The 19,676-nt window shown below is 35.6% G+C and overlaps 1 protein-coding gene across 1 annotated transcript in view; it reads right to left on the minus strand.

Moving 5' to 3' along the window:
• The window catches only part of SYNJ1 (synaptojanin 1), a 69,772-nt gene that overhangs the window by 16,811 nt on the left and 33,285 nt on the right, over positions 1 to 19,676 (minus strand). The window contains 14 exon segments of the mRNA XM_086617716.1: positions 3,545 to 3,583; positions 4,204 to 4,332; positions 5,329 to 5,535; positions 7,611 to 7,773; positions 8,825 to 8,903; positions 9,690 to 9,843; positions 9,846 to 9,904; positions 10,021 to 10,138; positions 10,491 to 10,647; positions 12,880 to 13,038; positions 14,341 to 14,533; positions 14,914 to 15,054; positions 16,325 to 16,409; positions 16,546 to 16,737. Coding sequence (XP_086473842.1) covers positions 3,545 to 3,583; positions 4,204 to 4,332; positions 5,329 to 5,535; positions 7,611 to 7,773; positions 8,825 to 8,903; positions 9,690 to 9,843; positions 9,846 to 9,904; positions 10,021 to 10,138; positions 10,491 to 10,647; positions 12,880 to 13,038; positions 14,341 to 14,533; positions 14,914 to 15,054; positions 16,325 to 16,409; positions 16,546 to 16,737 — 1,875 coding nt within the window.

Consider the following 19,676-nt stretch of genomic DNA (forward strand, 5'->3'; position numbering starts at 1 on the left):
TACTCCCCCATTCCCTGTCTCCCTGCGCCGCTGGGGGGAAGGCAGAGCCAGGAACGAAAGGAAAATAGGGGGTGGGGAGGTGTTGTTTTAAGATCGGGCCTTGTTTTCTCTTTTCTCCTCTCAAGTAACCGGTTTTCTTGTTCCCTTGTGTCTCTTGTAACTGTTAATAAATTATTTCGTTTTAAGAAGTAAGCCTGAGTCATGTTTTGCCCGAGACCATGTTTGGTGGGTGCTCCCTTTTCGGTTCTTGTCTCGACCCTCAGTCCAAAAAAAAAAAAGAACCACGACAGAGAGAAAGGGTATAAAGGTCAGATACCCCAAATTTCACTTACTAATAACACTCTTGAACAGTGATAGAGCAAAATTATGGTACTGTGATAATGCAATCACAGTTGGCATTATAGGAAGATTTTAATCTTAAGGACAGTGAAAAATGTACATATGAACCTGAAACACCTTTTTGGGTATCATTTTAAACTGTTCATGTGATCTGTGTACAGCTTGAAATCTCCATTGCAGTTTGAAACAGTATTTCGGAAGTAAAGATATCACATACTTGTCTTAAATAGTATTTTAATGAAAGAGGTTGGATTTATACAGAAACAACCTGTAACTTATGTCCTGACATCTTCTAGACAAAACTGCATGTTTTGCAAAGATTACATTTACACATTAGCTTCTCTCATAAAGTAAAACGTGCAAATATACACACATGTGCTTGTGGGTGTATATATTTTTGTATAGATATAGATATAGATATATAGATATGAAACCTAGGCTGTTTACCTGTATTTGAACAACGTATTTACTATTTTAGCATTAAGGCTCCTTGTTTCCTCCATTACTGAATATTCCTTCTTCAGCAAGAAAAGAAGAAAGGTGCTCTTCCCCATATTTAAAAAACCACCCCAAACCAGTTTTTCCCAAATGACCACCATATCCTTATACACCCAAACAACCTGAACTCTGCCCTGCAAAAAAAACCCCAAACCTACAGGGGGAAAATAAAGATGCTGAATGGTTCTTGCCAGGCTACATTTAATGTGTGACTATAAATATCGGTGTACACTAATAAACACTTGCTGCTCAGGTGCATGTATTTTCATAGCTTAACATACTTGCATTTCTTTTAACGTCAAGTTTATTACGGTATTCTCTAGGTTTATTTAATTTGTTTGGAGGATAATCACAGCAAAAATGTAAATGCATTTTACCCAAATCATTGCATATACTGAAAATACTGTGCATTCTCTCAATCTTAACCCCATTTTAACAATTTAAACCAACGATACAACTATAAGCCTTTCCTGCATTAATCAGGAAAAGTCTGAGTGACATTATTAAAGGAAAAAAAATCCAAACAAATGTTATTTTTTAACTTCAAGTAACTGACAACTAGCGGCCTTTATAATTTTTAATGTTTTGTAAGAATTTACTCTGTAATGTATTAAAAAAAATCTCAGGTAAACAGAGTGCAGCAGTTTAACTACAAAGAACTGAGAGCTTATAAAATCTCAGTGGAAATCTATTCGCAGGCAAAAAAGCCTACACTTTGCAAACACCTGCAATGAGTACACAGGCTTGTTTCCTTGAATTCTGAGTTACTTCTCATGTAAAACACGACCAAACTCTAAGAAAACCTTAGATGCCCAAATCCTGCTCCCATCTTCAGAGCATACTGAGCCATTAGAAGAAACGTTACAGGCGTTGAAGGGAGTGAAGCACTCAGAAAAAAAGGTTAACACACATGGGGAGAAAAAAAGGTAACATTTAAATGCACAAAATTTTACAGACATGATCAATGTCACTTTGCATGTGCTACAGAAGTCTAAAACCAAAGTTTGATACACTTATATACACAGGGATATTTTCACAGTGCTTTAGGAGCCTTCGTTCTAGGTAAGAGAAACAGATGCCATTTCCCCAAGCATAGTAACACACTATGACATTTATAGTGCTTCCAGTTTGTGCTAGCTTGCTCAGAGCTGAGCTCAGGTACCGCTGAAAAGCAAAGTATTATGCCCTATAAATGTACACCATGAGGGGAAAATGAAGAGGACAGAAAAAGTGGGATGAGCTTTAGGTCAGAATAATACATGAAAAAAAAAAAACCTACTACAATCTGTTTTAAAAGATTGCATAAAAAGCAAGTTTTATGCAAGTTACAATTCTTTATGGAAAGCTATGCTGGGAAAGAGAGTAAAAAAAGAAGTCTAGTCTTTGCACAATTGAGAGAAACTAGGCAAACAGGATTGTGTCAGTGCACATAAAATTATATAGGACTGAAGTAGTACAATGAATTAAATCTCACATATGTTGTGCATTATATATAAACTGACTATTTTCTAAAACTTAAGCATTTTATCTAATTTGAAATAATATGCCTTTGGCATAATAATTTCCTCCCCTCAACTGTATCTAAAAGCCATGCATATCTCTGCCTGACATCAGAATAAGTTAGCTGATATTTGTATATTATGTAAAATAGTTTTCTTATTTTCTGAGATTGCTCAAAACTTTTAAATGATTTTCTCAAAAAACCCTCTTTCCTACCAACCAAGTGGCAATGTCTGAAAAGCCATTAAGAAACTATTTCAGAGCCATTAACTATTCTCACTCTACCCCATGTATTAATGAGTTGATTTAAGTCCAAGCAGGACAGCTCAACTATGAAGCCTGTGACAAAGAAGGACAAAGATTAGTTTCAAGAAGAAGCACTTTTGAGAACGTGCGAGTCGTTATTACATGCAAAACCAGATCAAGCTGCAAAAAAAAACAAAACTAGCCTGAACGGTTGATAAGGCCATCAGCACTATCAAAAGGGAAGGAATTAGAGGAGAATTATTTCAGGATTTTGTTACTTTGTAAAGACCTGTAGCTCTTAAGTGCCTTCAAAGTAACCAAATAAATTCAGTTGTTAAGTTGGTATTTCTGAATTACCTGCTAGTTCCAAGAACTATGGAGGATGTTAAATGTATCTAGGAAGGGCTTAGGAGCACATTTCAGACTTGGAAACAGAAAATAAACCACCCATGTGTCACTGTTCTGCTTAGAGATAAATATAGCTCAGTGGTTTGGAGCTCTCTGTTAACTGGTTTTCATCCAAGGGAAACTGGGCCAGACCAGCAGTAGTTTCAACCTGAACAATTAATTAATGGATAATCACTGCAAGTAGCTACAATCACAATCCATTTTACAATGCTCTTCGTTGTGGACTGCGAGGAAAAAAGCTAGCCTTTTCAAAACTGAAGACAAGTATCCACCTTCACAGAAAAGTTACCTGGGTATATTTTGAACAGGACAAAGTAATAAAAACCGGGAACAATATTAATCTATTGGAGTAATATTACTGGAGTAATATTTTTTCACTAAAAAGTCAAGTGTAATTCAGAGCAGGATACAAACCCTGAGAAAGAAATTACATTGACATTCAAGAATTACCCATTTTTATACCTTTGGACATCATCATATTAAGTACTGTCACAACAGACCACCACAGTAGTTTTGCTACGCAGTCATATTTGAAAACAATTAAAATCATTACCTCCAAATTCTTTTCTAGCAGGTGCAGGACTCCTACCGCCTTACAGTATTTAAGAAATGTATGCAGCAATAATGAAAAGTATCAGTACAGTAAGAGGGAAGAAAAAGAATGAGAAAGTTAAAAATGACAAGGGTCAGTTTGTTAGTAACTATGTTGCCCATATGGTTCTGAACATCTAGTTTCTCTTAGTGCTCAATTGTTTACATTTTCAGATGATCCAGATGAACTGTACATTAAAAATCTGGAGATGATAAAATGCATACGTACTGATGCCAAAATTTAACGAATATAAACCAATGAATGCACAAGATTATTTATCTTTTATTTTAAAAATGAAGATGCTATAAAAATGAAAATGTTGAGCAAGCACTGCTGTAGGAAGCCCACATTTTTAAACGGATAAATTTAGTTTATAAAAATTTTAAACTCATTCACTAAGCAAAGACAATAATATTTAAATGGTACTGAAAAATGCTGTTATTTCCCACACTGTTATTGCTATTCAATGTATCAACTAAACGTTTTAGTGGAAAACTGGTATGTCCCATTGAGCCCCAAACCAACAATTTAATATGTAGTTCGGGCGTGGAACTTCAAAGCTCATCTCACAGATTTGGAACAAAATACTCCTGGGTTCCTCATATATGTCACTGCATTACCTGATGGTGGAGGTGGCCTCTGTGGTGGTGCAGGGCGTGCAGGAGGAGCTACGGGGCGAGGTGGTGGAGGACGCTTAGGCTCCAAGCTCTGAGAAGATTCTTTCTGCTGGGTACCAAGCTGAATTTCAGCTAGATGACAGAAAACAATGCAAAAATGTATCACTTGTACATTCTAATCACAGGAAAGCTCTTCTAATAGCAAGTTATTTTCACAGAGAGGACAGTCAGTCCCCAGCCCTGCAAACAATGCTACAGAAGTTTTTGAGCAAGGGAAAACAAGAGAAATAAATTAACGGTGAAAACAATCAGATTTCCTAAACCAAGATTTTGGTCTCGTTTGCTTTAATCAGTATATGCTTTTCATGGAATCCTGAACATTCTTACAAATTGCAGAATTCCAAATTTCAATTTCAACTCTAACTTGTGAACCAAGTACTCTGGAAAAAGATGTTAAAAGGGGAATTCTGAGGGCATTCTTTGTAAAGGCAGTCTTTGTAAAGTTACTCCAAATTATATTGAAATAAACTGTTCTAGAAGCCATTCCAAACACCGTATTTCTAAATGTTGTGTCTAAACAAAAGCTTTTATATTCTACATCCAATTTATAAACCTGTTGATTACAATTTAGATATTACACCCAATAGAAGCATTAATGGAAATGGGCTGTATTTGAAGAGAATGACTACAGAGAACTAGGATTATACTGACACATTGCAACAAAATTCTTCAGTAGAGGTTTCAAATTAATCAACTTAGAAAGCCTGTTAATCACATAACTTTTTGAGATGGCTCTTTCATGATGAAATACCAAAGAACTAGAGCAAGCTAGATAGTTTGCAACAGTGTAGATCAGTGGACAGGGTACTAAAGAAGACTCCGGAAACAAAGCTCTCAAGAAGCTTTGTTTCCTGAGAAAACTCAGGAAACAAAACCCAGACACAAAGAATGAGGTGATTTACCCAAGGCCGCTTATGCGTAAAACGCTAGACCATGCCAAGAAAAGCCTTTTACATTAATCTAAAAGTTCTATCAAAAATAATCTATAAGCTAGTATTCTACCACTGAGCCATACAGCTGCCAGATTGTATAACAGTGATAGAGGCAGTCAAGCAATGTAATACACACTGTGTGTGGAAACAGGTGGTCCAGGAGTTTTTGTTGGTGCTCGGCTCGGTCTCACTGGGAGCGTAGGTCCATCTGACAGCGTAGGCGACTGACAGGGACTGGAACGTGGCGAAGAGCTCGGGGAGGTTCCAAGACCAGAGCTTGAAGTTGGCTGTAGATGCTGAGGAAGGATTTCTTCTACTTCAGCACTATAGTCGTCAATGTCTCCTAAATAACAAACCCCACCCCCCCAAAAAAAAAGCATGTAAAATAAAGGGAATAATAGGTACTTATTTTTAAAAGTGGAGAAATTATAAACTGATTCTGGGCATGGGATTTTCTGCAAAAAGCCCTCAAGTTCCAAGGAATTAGTTCAACAACCAAAGTCTGATTCTTGCATCATAAAATTACACATGAAGATTGCACATGTATTCAAATCAGCTGAAAATACTCCAAATGCACAATATATATTATATTTTATAGGTAACTACAATAGTGTGGCAATTGTAATGTTGCTTATTCTGAGAAACAATTAGCTTTACAAAGAAGATCTTTGGAAAAATTATTTCCCTGGTTTGCAATAGACAGCAAGCTTCACCAATTCTTCAGAAGGCTGAGGAGAGGATTTAAAGATATCTGCTATTTGTAACACCTCCTGTTTGAAAAGGTGGAATAATGTTTAAAAGAAAAAGGTTCAACATGGATGTGTCTTTGAAAAGTAAACTGTCAATATAGAGTATTTTTCTGCTGATACTCAAAATGCCTAAAATAGACAATTATCCCATCACACTCCAATAAGACCAGAGTAATCCTTTCTTCTACAACATCTAGGATTCTCTCTCTTCAGGTACACGAATGACACGCAATGTTCTACGGAAGTTCCAGCTTTAACTCTGCACTGTTCAGCAGTAACAGAGTAACCAGACTACTAATTAGATATTAACTCTTTATTTAAGAGTCTTGTGGGATTTGAGATGTCACATTTTAAGGAAATCGTAACATTCCACGTAGGACTATTGATAAAATCAACCAATCATACAGGCATCTGAACTGTTAAAGTCTTGTTTCCTCTCTGCACTGGAAAACAGATGAAGTTATCTTATGACATCGAAACTAAAGCAAATTCAAACTTTTCATACAGGTTTCTCATATCTGTACCTTTAACAAAACATATCTTCCTTTAGGAAATACCTGTACAAAAACCCCTTAGTCTACTCTTTCCAGAATACATACCTGCCATCCCTTTTCTTGAAACTTAAGCAACGTAATGTTTGCCACTAAGGAGCCTAGGTAGAAATTCAAAGCAAATGAGCTATTCAAAGTTAGAATAAACCAATATAGACACAGTGACTACGTCTAGAAAGTATATCTGTTCAAGAAAAAATAACTCATTTCTGTATGTATTTTATGACTGTGTAAAATACATACAGAAATGCAATATACACAGGAAGCGTCAGCAGGTAAGGTGTGGGTTTGTGTTGTTTTGCTGCTGTTCTAAAAACTGCTGTTTTACTTGCCAAAGATATAATATTATATTTTATTGTAGAGAAGAGAGTGAAGCAGACCTTTCCTAAAAATTAATTAATAGATTAAAAATTAGCTGTGACAAAGTACATAGATTAGAAACATGCAAACAAAGAAAAGCAAAAATGCAGAGGCATAATTGCTGCAATAGTGATATTCAGCAGTTTTGAGGATCCTGCTAGAAAAGTATGACGTAAAAAGATAAAAAAACTCTCCAGGGAAAAATCAAAACTAACAAAAAACAGAGGACCGGAAAACAGCAACTCATCAATGCCGAGTATCACCCTATTCCAAGATGTCACAGAGGCTGAAGGTTTCCTTGCCCAACTCACGTTTGCCCACCTGTCTTCTTGAGGGTGGTAAGCGTATCAATGCTCAGCATGGGAGCTCATTAGTCCTATTTACCTACTATGTGTATTGGCAAAAAAATAATTGCTTTGCACTCTGAGTTCTGTATATGCTGCTGCTGCTGCTTACAAGGTTTCTCCATGAACAGTGGAAGTTGCCTGAATGAAGTGACCTGAGAGGGTAGGTCACAGGATAAAGGGAGAAGAATAAAGAGAATGTCAGCAAATTAGTAAAATCTAGAGATACAGTGCGAACTGACACTACTCAACAAGTTGTCAAGATACTGTTGGAAATAATGAGATTTCTAATTTATCATATGTTTTAGTTGCACATAAATCCATAAAATTAAAGTATTGATATATGCATTAAATTAACCACATTATTTAGGACTGTAAGCATTTCAAAACAAGGAATACTATATTTCAACAAACCTTCCATATCATAGTCTGCAGTAACCTCAGCATCTTCACAAAGCAAAGTGGAGCTTGTTGATGAAGGCAGCCCAATATTAATCTTCTCTAGACTCATTTCATCTTCTAAACTCCTGATCCAATCTGGATTTTTCAAACTTATGTTTATAATCCTTCCAAGTAGCTGAATTGCCAAAAAGGTATGTACAAAACAGAAATTGTTAAGAACAGGAACATCAAAATTCAGGATTCTCAATTCAAAAAGCAAAACAGAAATTACTTAAAATATCACAAGCAAGGTTATCACAATTTCTGGGACTAACCAATGGCAGTAACACATCACAAACATATGCTTTTCACTTCATTTTGGTAATTAAGTACATTGATGTACTGTAAACTATTACAACTATTTAATATTTTTTCTAAAGAAAATTCAACAACTTGTCTCATAAGATTTTTATTTTCAGTTAATAGGAAAGCTTCTGGCTTCTTTATTCTGACTGAAACACTACTTTTTGTAAAGAAAAACAGACTTGCTTATAGACTATATCAATAAAGTAATTTTTAGAGACTGATAAACAGCAGGCCTTCATTCTGCAAACTGACACATGACAGTGAGCCCCTATCTTGCATAGACTGTCAGTGAAACTCTCAGCAGATGCAAGGATCCACCTGTAAACATCATATTACGGAATCTAAGACTTAACAGAAACATAGATTAGTAAAAATTTTAACATGAAAATTAGAATTTTTACAAAGATTAAATACTGGCTCTACAGAAGTCAATGAGAACTGAAATTTTGACATTTTTAAGTGACTGCAGTAAAGGAGTGCTGAATTGTGAGCAACTGTAGGGCTACAAATATGATAAACTGGTTCATACTATAAACTCAAGATAAAAACTCTGCTTTTTAAATAATTTTAAAAAAAAACAATTAAAAATTCCGTATTTGATGAAGATGCCCCTCAATATGGGATCTTCATTTCTCTAATAGTCTTCCTCCTAAAAATGAATTAAGTTTGGTACTTCTCTCAGCTGGCTTTTGAAACTCAACATAATGCTAACGTGGCTATCAAAAGTGAAAAAAAAAAAAATGGATGCAACAGTTTAGTATGGAACATGAAAAACTTTTAAGAATTAAAACCAAACACACAAAAAACCCATTTCACCCAAGTATTCTTTAAAAAGTTGTTTTTTCTCTAGCTATATGAAAGTTTAGTAATTTTTGCCTTACCTCAGTACCATTCAAATTCATGACATTCAAGGCAGAGCTTCCTTCCAGAAACGTTACCCACATCTTGTCTTCCACAAACCTGCAAAGTCCATTGAAAACAATAGTTAAAATACTTTATTGTACCTACTAACTTTTGACACCTCTTATCTTAAAGGTTTTTCAATGTTTCATTTGATGGAGAATTATTTTTTTAAGTTCATCGAAATATATGTAATTAGCTAATAAGCTTGAATTGAATATATCCTTGCAACAACAAAAAAAAAAATAAAGCAAAAGAGAACCAGATAAATATCACACAGCGAAAGCGCTGTCCTCTTAAAAATTACGTGACTACAGTTACACATTTGATATTAATTGTATGGCTACAGGTTAGATATTTGTATTACGTGTTCCATGTTACATCATACTATGGACTTGGGACTATGTTTCTAGTCTTTTGAAAAAACAAACCCAAACAACCCCCTACAAACCCCAAACAAAATACGACAACCCTTACAGTTCAATTAACAGCTTAATGAAAATGCAATATTCACAGGGACTGTCTCATCTTCAGTTAATTTAAAACTACTAACATAGTTTTAGAATACAAAATTTGTATAAAATTGCATAAATAACAAATTTTAATTCTGACTGATTTCTGACAAAGTCAGTATGATACTTTATCTCAAAAATAAAGAGTATCTGGAAAAATTAAGTCTGAAAACTAAGACACATACAGCTATGTAAAACTAATTTTCAACTGTAAAGCCATTAAAGTTGAAATCGAAATGTTAAAAATTAAGCAGATCATACTCGCTAAGAAGTAACTTTACTCAGGAAATAGGTGGGAACAAGGAAGAGGAATAGAGATTTAAAAGTCTTTAACCTTATAAGTATAACTTCACCATAGCTTGCAAATTTTTGAAGAAGATCATCAATCAAGTTATCATCAAAATAGTTTTCTTCTGCCGAAGAACTTCTGATGGAGACCATTACAGTACCATCAGGTGGTCCTTGCATTGCGATCACCTCCTTATAAACTTTTGTCTCTCTTCTGCTTCAATTTCAAATATGTCGATGTCAATCAAAGCAACCACAGGCCTTGGAAAAAAATACGCAAGAAAAACCTGTAAGCAGAGTATCTGAGCAACAAAATATATAACATGAATACTAAATCTTCAATGATTAGGAAGTAATGTATAAAATAAAACTGAAACCTATGATCAGATGTTTTCAGCTCTGCTCTTCCATAGTGCAACAAAGTACCAGGATTCCATGTATAAGGGACATTACTGTCATCGTGAAAACTAGCATTCAGAAGATCCAGGTCTTCAGCTACATTCAGCATTAATGAAAACAAAAGGGGAAAAACACGGTGATTGGAAGAATATGCTTTAAAAAAATAAGCTATTTGTAATAAGAGAAAAAAGAAAGCAAATGAAAACCAAGCATTTTACAGAAAATAACACAAGTTCCTTCTGAACTATTGAAATATCAGTAACTAGTATCTGATTCTTGGTCCTCCTGTTCAGCATTGCTGTATTTATTGCAGATGCTATTATAAGCTTGCTGTCTCATACAAAGTCAAGGACAGAAGCTCAGAATTGCTGGCACTGTGAATGTCATTAAATGGATTCTATAAGCCAGTCAAAATAATACTTTAAACAATATCAGGAAGCACTCAAACCTGATCGGTCAAAAGGCCATTTTCTTCTTCTCCAAAGAATGCGATCTGTCCATGCCGGTGTGCGACATTTCTCACTGGTGTCATAGTCATCAGAAAACAGATCATATTTGTATGTGGGAGCAAAATTTATTTTCCCTTCCAAAAATCCCCTAAAAATCTGTAAGAAACAAAGCAGTTATGTGTCATGCCAGAAGATAGAAACAGATGGGAAACAGCTTGAAACTAATCAGAATTCTCTTTTCTAACAGTGAAAACCTGTATATACATCTAAAAAAAAAAAAAAAAGTAATTTGTTAATATGAATCCTTCTCCAAATTTTATCTGTTGAAAACAGAACATTTGCCACTAAGACTAAATAGTGATCCAGACAGATTACCATGAGAAAGAAGTATGTCAACATTTATATCTTTAAACGCAGGCTCATGAGAAACCTACTGTTTCTCCAATGTCATTCAGAATTTGAGGTCATCTGTGGACACAGATGCTGTCCACAGCACTTTAATTAGTTGGTTAGTTGCTCATGTGTCAGCAAAAGTTGGGAATTAAGATTTACATTTTATGCACCCATCTGAACATTCAAAGCATTCCCTCAAAATGACACAAGATGCCCCATCAATAAATAAGAGTTAAGGGGAGGGGGGGGGGGGGGGGGGGGGGGGGGGAAGAAAAAGAGAGAGTCCTTACTACATTTAATATCAACTGAAAGTTTAGAGAAATCATATCACCATTTCTTCTCAAGCGAATCAGAAAACACAATAAAAAGAGATATTATGTGAAAGTATCTGCCATGAGTACATATGGTATTTAGAGATACAGAGTCAATTGAAAGGAATAAAAAAGTCCGTTAGGTACTTTGCAACATAAACAGATACAGCCAGCTGACACAAGCCCCTAAAAAGGCAGGAGATTTGCTCACTCCTTAAGCGTTTAAACTAGGCATAAGCCAAAATGCTTTAGTTAAGGCAACCAGCTCCACTCTTGAGCTTAATTTTGTATGGGCAGTTTTACCCCACATCAGAGATCTGTCAAATATAAATCTAACTTATTCTGTAAGTCAAGTCTGCACCAAATGACAGGTTAGTCTGCTTTTCTTGCTGGAAATATAAATTGAAATCCACTCAATTTAAAAATCAATGTCACAAGATCCATGTCAGAACGTCAGAAGACCCGTAACTTCTGAGACCATTTATTAATTTCTCTGCCTTCAGTAACTACTTGTTAACCTGCTTTTACAAAGAAAAGTGCTATGTAGATGCCCTTCCTGAACAGCAGATACATTGGTTAACAGCTGCGTGCAACAATTGTGGAGCTACCCTGGCTAGCCAGCTGATACCCCTGCTGTCCAGCCAGCCACTTCCAAATAATGGAATATTATCCTAATGGTGCAATAGTACCCCTTCTTCTTCCCTGCCAGGAGACTCAGAATAGTCTTTTTCATATTCCAGTAGTTTCCATAGATCTTTCTGCTTTATAACTGCTGTAAGTGTCCCCAAGACCTCTAGACCTCTCTTGTTTTGGGCAAATTAACAGACAATCATGCTGTCTGCTCCTTTGAACCTATGTCTCTCTTTCTCTAGGAACTGGAATATTTAAAAAAAAATTAAAAATTATCAAGTGGTTTTCCTCCTGTTTTGGTGCACAAGACACCAGCAGAAACAGAAGAGAATTCTAATTCAGAAAAAAACACTGCTTACGATCAAAGTGCTGGCAAGCAGACAAAACAAACAACAGAGGATTGTCTCTCATTTTACCATCTACAGCATTCCCACATAAGGCTGGAAAGAAAGAACGTGCACTTTCACACAAAATTTGATTCGTTACAAATATTCCTTTAATTGCTATGTGCTGCCTCCCAAGAAACCCTAAAAATATGAAATCTGAAGCTTTCTTCAGACTTTATTATTCCATGCTCTTTTTTTCTTTTTCAAAGGACTACCGTTTGGACTATTCCTTTTTCCAACAGAATGACAGTAACAGCATTAGACCTATTAGTGTAGCAATTTAAAGTAAACAGTAACATTACCAAAAGAAATACTGTAAATATTTTTTAAATAGTTGCACCTGATAAAAAGAAAAATATTATAATTAGTAACCTCCATCACAAAGTTCTAAAAAGATGATAGAGTTTTCTTTTTTTTCCAGAAGAGAAAGAAAAACCTCACTCCTATAGCTAGTCACTGTATCTGTATCAGTGACGCTTCAGGACAGTTACTATGAATAAGTTACTAAATGTTGCCAAATTCCCACACTTCCACACCACTACCTGGACAAAAGTGGTAAGTAAAACATGTTGAGGATATAGATTTACAGAAGCACCACAGAAAAATGTTTTTCTAAAGCCAAAAAGAAAAATAAAGTATTCTTAAGTGCAGTAATATTTTTAAGATACCTGTCCAGAATTTTTCTGATTGATAAGTTGGTCTCCTGCTATCAGGGGATCCCAGTTCTGTTGTCGTATTAGGTCCTTAACCTCTTCATTAGGAATATCTATTCGATAATTAAAGTCACCACACCAAAAGATATAGTCATGGGAAAAGAGCATCCTTCCCTGTAAAGAGAAGCACACAATGAAGCTAAAAACAGCTAAGACACAAATTTACTACTTTACAGGTGCAGAAATTCAGTTTTTAATTGTAAAATATGCTAAGTTTCTAGCTAATGAGGACACCTGAAGTACATCTTAGTATTTAGAGTTCATATGGTTAGAAGCACATAGCCAGTTGTATGGTATTCACACAAACACAATATGAAAGAAGTAACATTTCTTGTGTAGTTTGCATTTCTAAAGAAACATGAATCATCTGAATTGGATTCTAAAATTCTTCATCATTTTGCTCCGTTTTAGAAGTTTGCTCCAAGATGATGACTGCTACCTGTCACAAAGGGGTTACAAAGGAGAACAACACTATCCTGGGATCTTGCGGTGCAATATCCTGACAAACTGCACATTGGGGGCTTTATTCAGATTTAATTGAAGACTTTTCAGTTACATACGATTTTGAAGGCTGGGGAGAGACAGAAGGGCTCTGCTAGTTTAAACAAAGCCTCGGGTTTAAAGCGAGAAATTTTATTTCTCTTTTTATTTTGATTTTTCCGTTGCTCTTAAGTAAATTAAAGCAGATGCGCTGGCAGATTAAACCAACAGCATTTAGGAAACTGTTTCTGGGGCCCAGAAGAACACAGTACTTTCAAGAAAAAATTGTAACATGATCATGGGACAAATTTAGAAATTAAAACCCCTGTAAAATAAGATGTCAGACTCCTGTACAGTGCCATAGAAACTAACAAAGGACAGTTTGACTACGAAATATAAGACAGCTTTAAGCCTTAAAGAAGCATTTTGTTTCGCTGATAAAATTATCAGGTATTTATTTGGTGTTTGATAATCTTTTATGAATACAGTACGGAACTGTATGATCCAACTTGATGAAAATGAGTAAACAAGAAGTTAAAATGAATTAGCAAAACTCATTCTTTGTACTGAAAATACTGCTGTTTCCCATGGATATTTTTTCTCACAGTTCACTAACTCCAGTGCCTACAAAAGTTTTACTGCATGTCAGGAATCTGTAAGGTCTCCTTCCTAAGCTAAATCCTTCATGCCGAATGCAAGTGAATTAATGCTTCATCATCTCCATCAGTCATTCCAGTGGAAAGGTCTCTTCCTTCTGCAGTCACCTATTTTAATAAAAACTGTGGGAACTTAATTGAGACCTTTAATCCAAGGAAATTTGATTTCCACAGGAACCCGTGGAGGGGAAAAAAAATAAATAGAACTTTTGGATGACAATGCTGGAGCTCAGAGGGTTTAACTTCTCATTCATTATGGAATTTGAACACTGTTGCTTACCATTGGAAAACCAAGCTTGCGAGATATTTCTACGAAGTCTTCATTTCTCTCTTTAACTTGTGATTGCCCTGCAGCAAAGTGACTGCAGACAAAGCAAAGACTGGATGTGTGAAACAACATCCGAATTGCTACTGCGCCTTTATTACCAGTGGCTCCTCCCATGCCAGTCTTTACAGTATCAACAGCAACATCCCTAGAAGAGTTAAACAACCGATTAACCTTCAAATACAATGGCACAGAAGTTAACAGCTTTAAGTATGTCTGAGTACAACGTTATGTTGGTAAGAGAACGTTTTCACATTGTTCTTTCAGCAGTAAGGCCACTGGGCTGTTTTTAAAAAACGCCAACAGCTACTGAGCAGGTAACAATATAACACCTAAGCTTTTCAAGCTTTCTTGGCAACCAGTGATGCATTTATAAACTAAGATAGAAGAATTTAAGCAACTAGTTCCCCAGAAGATGGAAAAGCTCTTTTAGAGTCCCATATGCTTCTTAGTAAACTTGTACGTTAGTTTGCGATACAGAGCAAACTGAAGGTGACCCCACTTGGGCACAGCTGTGTGTACACTGACCTGATAAAAGGAGCATGCTGGGGCCTGATGAACACAAAAAGGCAGACACCCACCAACTGCTCAGAAGCCAGCAGCACATATTTGTAGTCTCTTGATATAGTCTTCTGCAGTTCAGCAGCCCAGAGCTTCTGATTGGTTGTGCTAGCAATGAGATTAAAAATGCCAGTTTTAAAATAAATCAAATTAAGCAGGTATCTAAACTGTTGATCTAGCTGAATAAGCTTCATACAATAACCTTAACTAAACCTTGGGGTAGTAAGCCAAAGTCAAGTAGTGAATGATGCTCAAATGCCTCCTTGCAGAGACACAGGCTATAGAGCGTCACGACATCATCATTTCAAACTCAGCCTCATAAAACGTAGCCTCACTTTTCTCAACAACACAGACAATGTTAGGAGCCAGAGCTATCTTTCCTGTATTTCTGAGGCTAGACTAGAGGAGCAAAACCTAAGAATCTTTCTAGGGAGTTACTTCCTAGTCTAGAGCTTAGTCAATATTGGAAAACAGAGATGTCCATGGTCTTAGATCAAGAAGAAACTTCCTTCAAGACCTAATAGACTATGTTTTTCAGAGCTAGCATCACACAAATGAAAAATATCAAGACCTGGAAACAGCATTAAATAGACATAGCGTGAAAATAGTGGATGACAAACTGTCACTTTTTCCTCAAAACAAAAGCCTGTGCAAAGGCTAACAGTGTTACAGGCCTCGGATGCTTTTTCCAATGAGTCAAAGCTTGATGAACACCAGAAAACAAGCAAAACAGGCAGACAAAACAACTGACAAAGTGAGTAGGATCCTAGGACTACATCACTGGTATCACCCATCACTGGTAAAAATATATATTTTCATAACCTGCTCTGCTAGGAGTGAAAAATCCAAACTCCACAATAATACATACATGTAATACATGGGATGACAGCAAAACCTGACAGTATGGAAGGAAGCACTTGCTTTATACAGATCAAAATCTGACGCAAGACGCTATATAAAGGCATACCAACAATACATGCTTTTGGAAGGAATTTCACAGGACTTGCTATTCCCAGCAGTAGGAAGGCACAGAGAGTACAGAACACTATGAGCATTGGAGGTAAATTCCTTCAAAGTGTTAAATCAAGGAAAAAGTTGAGGGGCTGCTGATAGTGCCATCCAAAATATGGTCAAGTACTGACTGGATCCTTGAGATGACACTACACATGATCTAAGTGACCACAGCTTTGCTAGGGAAAGCTGAGATGAAGTCTGAAACTCTGGCACAGAAACTGGCAAAGAGAGCTGGAATATAGTCAAAAATTAATCCAGACTAATCCAAATCATTACAAAACAGAAGAAAAAAAAATTAAATAACATTTTACTCAAAAAATGTGATTATTAACTAAACTAGTACTGTATAGATTGTATCACCAACCTGGCGTTCACAATGTTTCCTGCATTTAACTCTACCATTTCTTCAAATCCAATGGCAAATATGTCTACAGGCTTGCTTTTGCGATCTGCATTTAAATATTAAAAAAGTTATTTGTCGTTTATAATTAACAACCAAGACCTCATATATCTATTTTAATGTTTATGATCTAATTATGAATATCAGAGTTTTCAAGAAGAAAATTGACAGAATACAAATCCTACCTTGAAATTCATGAATACCAGCTAACTTTGGTGCATCTAGAAGCCAGTCAGTGAGGGTCTGATTTCTAAAGGCAATACTTCGAAACTGCTTCCCTCCGTTGACATTCCATGTCCCGACGCAGACTCGAATTTTTTTCGGTTTTGCATACTTATAAAAGTTTTCACACATACTCTTTAGCACTTTTACGGATGCTGCAAAAACATTTGAAAAGACATTATTTTTATATAGAATGTTTCTTCAGAAAACTTGGCAATGAGATCTTTCCCTTAAAAAAAAAGGCAACAAATCCATGCAGAGACATAGAAAGTTAAACTGTGAAAGCAAGGTGAATGCAGCTTTTCACAAGGGAAAGTACATTTGCAGACATATTACTTGTCTGGGTAGGATACTGATTGAATGAAAGTAGTAATTTGTTCAAACTAATATACATATATAAAAGAAACATAATTTCTGTGTTTTATAAATATCTGCCATTCTTTCACCCTATCTGTGATTGTCTATGGAAACCATTTTACTTACATGCCAACATAGGTATCTACAGATTAGATATATTAAATTCAATCTCCATTAACAAAAACAACTTACAGATATGTTCATTTCTAGAAGCGTAAAAATGACAGATATACTGGATTTACTAGAATAGATAAGGTACATTATTTTATGTACCTTATGTCTATTTAAGTTGTCTATTTAAGCCACAAATCTGAATTATTTTTTAGGTCAGCCAAATCCCTAAAATTCTGCTTTTTTGGGGAAACTAGGCGAGGATTCAAAACAATTAAACTAATTTCTCTGTCACACCAGCCTTTCTGTGCCTTGCTTCTATCTGCCAGATGGGAGAGTAATGACCCATCTGTAAAGGGCATTGTGAGAAACAAACAAAAAAGATTATTCAATGGTCAGACACTAGAGTTACAGAGATTTTAAAAGTCCCTTCATAGATCAGCTGCATAACATACCCATAAAGACATATTTCCTAACACAAACAAACAGATCTTTTAAAATTATACTCCTTTTTTTTCTTTAATTTCAGTGGAATAAAAATTGGATCAGGTGTAAACAGTATTGTTTGCATTGCGCTTTATCAAAGTGAAAAAAATTACCTATTTTGAATACTCTCATGGTTATGAGACTGAGAATCTCAAACAGTATCAGATGGAATTCTTCCCTTCATTGCATGCTGTCTTGCAAAATGGTCAGCTATTGGGCACAATATTTTCATTCAAATTCTCAGAATAGGATGATTAGTGAGCTGTCGTCGTTTAAGTTTACCACCTTTAAATTTGCTACAGAATCTTGGCTACCCAATTAAAATAAAAAATCAGGGATTCTTTAGCCCTCAAGGTTTTGAAACAAACTGGAAACAACAGAAGAAAATAATATTGTGTATTTGTTGTTTTTGAACTCTTTCACTGCTGAACAAATCATATATCGATATATGTATCGCATATAAAAGACAATGAACTGACCAGAGTCTCCTTGGGGTACTACAAGCAGATCATGCTTGGGCTCATGCTTTCCTTATCATAAGCCAGGTAAATAAAGTCAAGAAAACAACAAGGAGCCAACAGAATACTTTACACCTTCAGGTGAGAGCCAAATACTGAGTCTACTTCTGAATGTATCTACACACTAGCTAACAGTCAAGAAGCATCAAATGCCAGAAGAGCTTCCCAAGGGGTCAAGGACAGAAGCGACCCAAGCACCTGACCACTGAAGAGAAACCAATCCAAGAAACGTTGTAGCCACAATACATACAAGTACCCAAATCATCCAAAGGATTAGCTGAACCCGAGGAACCCAAAATAGCATCACAGATGAGCTTTGAAGATATGCAGAGATTAGCCTTCGTAGTACTCTGAGCAAGTTTAAAAGCAGAGTTTGGACTTTTATTTTCTCCACTTCTCTTTTTCTTTTGCAAATTTATCAATTTTCAGCTTAATTTCAAATAGTTAAGCCAAGTAATTTATATTTGCTATCAAACAGCATTTAAGAAAAGCTTCAAAATCCAATTATTGCCTATTTAACTCCTGACATTGTCATGAACCCCTAATGTGAAATATCTTACCAGTATAGATTCTAACTTTAGAAGTGAACTGACAATATGATTACAAACATGAAATTCATACCGTTAAACTAGCAAGATTTCTAAATTGTAGAATGTCTCTTTTTCTAAATTAGAATAAAGAAAAAAGATAAATTTTATTGTTTTCCAAAAGACTGAGTCAATTGTTTTTCAGAGCTCCTGAATTTCCTGCATACATTATTTTCCTACACATCTCTAGCTATTTATCTTTGCAACAAAATTGTGTCTCACTCTACACTGTTAAAAATCCAATCAATTACATTTTCTGTTATTTTGCAGCAAAAATACTTTAACTGCTGTTTACACTAGGCAGGTAGACATTTGGGAATCAGTTCTACAGAAGAAATATTAATTTGAAACTCTTGGTGGGATATTCTGTGCAACTGAACTTGATTGAATTATTTTACTACAACATCCAAATTACTGTAGATATGTTTCAATATATGAAATTTGTATCCAGATGAAAACCACAGTGAAATGTTACATCAGAAAGTTAAAAAATAGTTGAAACGTATGACCCTTTGTGAGTTATAAGGTACACTAATATTGTCTAGATGGTAACACCATAAATGACAATGTCTCTGTTCATTCCAGTAAACAGTTTTTAGCACTGACAAAATGCCACTGAATCAGTTAATTTTAGGTGTATCATAGAATCACAGAATGGTTAGGGTTGGAAGGGACCTCAAAGATCATCTAGTTCCAACCCCCCTGCCATGTGTATATTACCTGTGACTCAGATTTCATTACTTAAGTACTCAGTAAGAGTTAAGTAGATACAGTAAAATACTAATAGAAAAAGCAAAACTGAGATGAATGTACAGGAAAAAAAAAAAACAAAAACGTTTAAAGCTGAAAAATATAGATTACAGTTGAAGTGGTTTTCCAAGAGGAAAAAAAAAAAGCTTTAAACACTTCAAACGTATTTGAACAACAATCTATCCAACAATAAATCCTAATGCCATCTTCCAAGGATCCTCCCCTGTCAATCTTCAGTACCCAGGGTTAGTGGCTACTACCTGAGCACACAGGTTCAGCACATAC

This window comes from Tauraco erythrolophus, chromosome 1, assembly GCF_009769465.1.
Source record: "Tauraco erythrolophus isolate bTauEry1 chromosome 1, bTauEry1.pri, whole genome shotgun sequence".
NCBI classification, from domain to species: domain Eukaryota; kingdom Metazoa; phylum Chordata; class Aves; order Musophagiformes; family Musophagidae; genus Tauraco; species Tauraco erythrolophus.